At 41.0% G+C, this 5,275-nt stretch overlaps 1 protein-coding gene across 1 annotated transcript; it reads left to right on the top strand.

Moving 5' to 3' along the window:
- Positions 1-2,057: 2,057 nt before the first annotated feature.
- LOC122685933 (interferon alpha-1-like) lies at positions 2,058-2,627 on the top strand. Its single transcript, XM_043890965.1, has one exon. The coding sequence runs from the start codon at positions 2,058-2,060 to the stop codon at positions 2,625-2,627; it is 570 nt and encodes a 189-aa protein (XP_043746900.1).
- The last annotated feature ends 2,648 nt before the right edge of the window (positions 2,628-5,275 follow it).

Here is a 5,275-nt window from a genome sequence, read left to right as displayed (position 1 = left end):
AAGAATAGAGTGGAAATACCAGCCACTGTCTATTATAATCCCGGGAAATAGGGCCCAGATGAAGTAAAATAGCTTGGTCATTTGTAAATGCCTTCCAGTAGTAGGAGGAAATCTGAGAAACTGCTTTGGCTAAAATGACTTGTTGAGGACTTCCCTGGTGGTGCAGTGAATAAGAATCTTTCCTCAGGAGAGACAGGTTCGATCCCTGGTCCAGGAAGTGTCCACCTGCCACACAACAACTAAGACAGAGCTCCACTGTTCCTGAGACCCTGCTCTAGAGCCCACGTGCTGCAGCTGCTGAAGCCTGCATGCTGGAGCCCGAAGAAGACTCACAGGAAGGAAACCAGGAGGTGTAAGGAAGAGTGAGCCCCACTGGCCACAACTAGAGAAAGCCCTGGCAAAGCACTGAAGACCCAGGGTAGCCAAAAGTGGATAAATAAATAAACAACAAAACAACAACTTGTTGAGAGATTACACTGGGCCTGGTACAGAGGACACCACAGAGAAGAAATCAGGGTTCAGTTACTACAGAGCTGATTTGCCAAAGATAATCACATCCTTATTATCTGAAGTTTAGAATATAGGGGGCTTTGACAGCATAAAATTCAATGTAAAATCAAAAGAATTCAGGAGCAGAGATAAAAGTTAAATCTTCCCATGAAATAAACAATATTTATCCCATTTTGAATTCATTACAAATTGGCTTCCTATTATTTGAAAATAATAGACTCGTAATGGAACTTGAAAGTCATTTGGGAAATCTGAAATTTAATGCAAAGGAACAGAGAGAAAGATTCAAATGGATGGTGATTCCTAAATCATGCTTTCTCACTGGGGATAATGCTGCTTCAACGCATGCAGACATTAGTTCTCTGAACAAATATTGTCATTACAATGATTAGTTATTACACATCAAAGCTCAACCTGATACAACAAAATCTAAGTATTTATTTCTGTCTTTGGCCTTTCTTGTGTATCATACATAAGAGAAGCACTGAGATTCAGTTTATGGAATATAAACAAATTGTATACATGATCAGTGGTACAACCTAAGATGACTAGATGGTTCACTGGAGGACTTTCCACCATTTGCTTGATCTCAAAGTCATATTGTGAGAGGTGGCCTTTCTGTACTTCTGAGAAACCACTGTCTGTCTGTGCATGTTGGTTATGTTTGAACCTCGGTGTGATTTGGGCTCCTGATTAAATAAAAATGGAAACTTGTATTTGCAAATAAACTACAAAAAACATTATATTTTCTTACATAGTTCTACAAAGGTGGTTCAACATGTCAAAGTATTAAAGAGAAAAAAATGTTGATAATATCCAGATGAATATCTAGTAGGCAGTAAAACTAAAAATTATTTTCTGACATGAAGAAAATTCAATGATAAATACTGAAAATAAATATTAAAGAACTATTTTTAAGTTATTCAATGATTTGAGCAGCTTTGAATGACTTTTAAGTATGTCTATACCTTGGTATTATTATCAAGTATTTATGTAAATTTTATTTCAATATGTAATTGGATACATACCTACTTATATAAGTAAACATATGACATTAAAGTCACTCTGAAAACTGAGCTTAAAAAGAAACAATAAAATTCAGTAGCTTTTACATTTAAATTATAGCTTAAAAGTTTCTGTCATTCTTAACTACACTGAATACAAAGAGTAAGATTTACACTTCCTTTTTCTATGTACAGAGAAAAGATATTCATAGAGTACATAAATACATACACAGTATATCTATGTTATCAAATTTTCACAGTGCAGTGCAATTAAGAAAAAATATCTAAAAAGGTTCTGTGGGCAGAAGAAAGAAGGGCAACGTGAAAAAAAAAAAAAAGATTGAGAAGTGCTGCCCTAACACACTGGAGAGTGCAAATTGAAAAGCAAAAACAAAAGTAGAAAGCAAGAGGGAACTTTCAGAAAATGGAAACCATGGGCTCCTATTTCAGACACAGGCCTGAAGGAAGGTCTTCAGAGAACCTAGAGAGCATGTTCACAGAGTCACCCACCTCCCCAGGCCAGCAGCATCCGCAAGGTCCCCGATGGCCCCAGCCTGGTCCTTACTCCTGGCCCTGCTGTTGCTCAGCTGCAACGCCATCTGCTCTCTGGGCTGCCACCTGCCTCACACCCACAGCCTGGCCAACAGGAGGGTCCTGACGCTCCTGCGACAACTGAGGAGGGTCTCCCCTTCCTCCTGCCTGCAGGACAGAAATGACTTCGCATTCCCCCAGGAGGCGCTGGGTGGCAGCCAGTTGCAGAGGGCTCAAGCCATCTCTGTGCTCCACGAGGTGACCCAGCACACCTTCCAGCTCTTCAGCACTCAGGGCTCGGCCGCTGCGTGGGACCAGAGCCTCCTAGACAAGCTCCGCACTGCACTGGATCAGCAGCTCACTAACCTGCAAGCCTGTCTGAGGCAGGAGCAGGGGCTGCAAGGGGCTCCCCTGCTCAAGGAGGACTCCATCCTGGCTCTGAGGAAATACTTCCACAGAGTCACTCTCTATCTGCAAGAGAAGGCACACAGCCCTTGTGCCTGGGAGGTTGTCAGAGCAGAAGTCATGAGAGCCTTCTCTTCCTCAACAAACTTGCAGGAGAGAATCCGGAGGAAGGACTGACACACACTGGTTCAACACGGAAATGATCCTCACAGACCAACAAGACCACATGCCTCCTGCGCGGCCATGTGGAGGACTCTTATTTCTGCTGTCATTGAGCCCTGAAATGAATCAGGTTGTCAAATGTTTTCTGGAATATTAAGTAACATCATGTTCTACTCTATAGACACTGGTTCCTCACAGATGCCCAAGCTATGTATTTAACTATCTATGTATTTAACTACCTGGACATTTATTTATCTATTTTAATATTTATTTAACTATTTATAAATATTTACATTATTTTGTTGATAAAATATTATGTATGTATACTGATGGGAAAATGGATATGTTGTATTTAGTCCGTTCATGATTTTTCTTCCTTTATTAAATTCTTACTTCCACTCTGAAGCGCACTGGGTCTTACACAGCCACAAAGGAGACCCTTTGTGGGTCTCAAGCATTTTACAATTCCTTGAGCTCTCTTTAGGATTTACACATTAGAAGTAAAAATATTCTAGCTCTAGCTATGTTGTTTGTTGCTCTGAGGAACTTGAAGTGAACATAACCACTCCAATGCTTTTTGTAACTCTGATTTTTTTAAAAATAAGTAACCTAAAAACAATGATGAAAAAAAAAATCCATGTTTAAGGATTTCATGAATTCTTGGGAAGGATTTTCTGCCTCTTGTTGGTTGTGGAATATTTCCCCCCGGGAAACAATTGGAGAGATGCTTGAAGACGTGGTATTCAGTTGGCGAGAGGTCAGGTGAATATCTTATCCTCACACTCAAATATCACAATCATTCACTTCCTCCCAGTGTACAAATCCCTATTTCTCTCCTCATTCACTCTGCATGAAGGCGTCCTCTCCATTCAGACAGCTGTGTCCTTCTCCATTACGGTTTCTGGTTGTCAATTTCCCCTTAAGCCTGCAAACCACCAACTAAAAGCAGAACCTGAGAGAAAGTTCTAGATCTGTCAGAGACTCTCCTATGACTTCACCTGCTCTGCCTGCCAAGCACTGCAGGTCCAGACTGTCCAGGCTCCCAGAGAAACACAGTACATAGAGGGAACCCCGCCCCCCAGTGAACAATGGTGGAGACTCCAGGGCTCCTCTGGGCGTCTACCTGGGCTCTCGCCCATGCTGATTGCACTAGGAGGAGCTCACCTCGTTCAGGAATCTCAGTTGCTCAAAAAGCCCAAAGCACCGGAAACTTGGAGTTGAAAGTCAGCAGCAGCTTGAGAACTTGGAAGGAGAACAAAGATGTTTAATTGTTCACTGGAGCAGCAGCGGGTCCTCAGGACACGGAACAACACAGATGAAACACACTGAGGCAAGTGCTTCTCCACAGCACTCCTTTCCAGAGAATGAGAAGACTGACGTGGACGCTGAGGGCACAGAGACAGAGCACGCTGCCTGGCCTCTAGCTGTGTCCCCAGCACGGGTGACGTTCACACCACAGCAGCCTGCAGAGTCCTGGAAGGCGCGAGGGTCACTCCCTCATGCAGACTGTTTCTTTCTTAGGACCCAGCAAGTTATCACAGAGCAGGGCAAGAGGTGCCTGGGGACAGTGCAATCCAAGGAAGTTCTTAAATTCCATCATGGTGTCTTTGCATCTTTGAGAGACAAAATCAAATAAGATTGAATAGAAGGGACACAGGCAGGACTTTTAATACATGTAGCAACAGTGGGTCAGAGCTTTCCTCTCAGGACATATGTCAGTAACGTGCACACCGGAAGAATACAATTTCTCAAACTAACAAAGATCTTTGTGGAAATTCATGTATTTAATGTAGGCAATCTTCAGGACATTGATGGATCAATCATCTTTCTCTTCTTTCTGGTTGGGACATATAGCACTCAGGAGCTATAAGTAAAGTCAGAGGGACTTTTAAAATAATTTTATTTATTTATTCCTTTTTCACTGTGCTGGCTCTTCATTGCCGCACGGCCTTTTCTCTAGTTGTGGCAAAGGTGGGTCCTCTCCAGTTGGGGTGCACAGGCTCCTCACTCTGGTAGCTTCTCTCGTTGGGGAGCACAGGCTCTCGTGCACTTGGCTTTGGCAGTGGTGGTCCCGGGGTCTAGAGCACAGGCTCAGTAGTTGCGGCGCCCAGGCTCAGCTGTTCTGCAGCCCGTGGCTTCCTCTAGGACGATGTGGTCCCATTGGCAGGTGGACCACCTACCACTGAGCCCCCATGGAAGCCCCTCAGGGAACATGTAAAGTACATTGAGAGGTTTGGAAACCTTCTTGAGGACTAGGGTGCTAAACAAGTAAAAAACATTCCTATATTAGTGAATGATTATATTATATATTATATAATTATATATTTACATTATATATTATTATAATATACATTATATATAATTATATATAATACATATATATAATTATATATTATAATATATTTATATATAAAATATATGTATGTATTTATATATTTTATATATTTATGTATAATATATTATATAATATATATAATTATATATTATATAATTATATATATTCCTATATATAATGAAAAATATCATTTCACTGAAAAAATTATTTTCTAAAGAAACTTTTCATCTCAGTTCTACAGTATTACTTAATGATGTTTAATAGGTTGAGCTAGAAATATTTTAAAAAGATAACTCTGCACGGCTTTGATGCTTATTTCACAATTCAA

The sequence above is a fragment of the Cervus elaphus genome, chromosome 29 (assembly GCF_910594005.1).
Source record: "Cervus elaphus chromosome 29, mCerEla1.1, whole genome shotgun sequence".
NCBI lineage: Eukaryota > Metazoa > Chordata > Mammalia > Artiodactyla > Cervidae > Cervus > Cervus elaphus.
The sequence above is the reverse complement of the archived record's forward strand: the minus strand, read 5'-3'. Positions and strand labels throughout refer to the sequence as shown.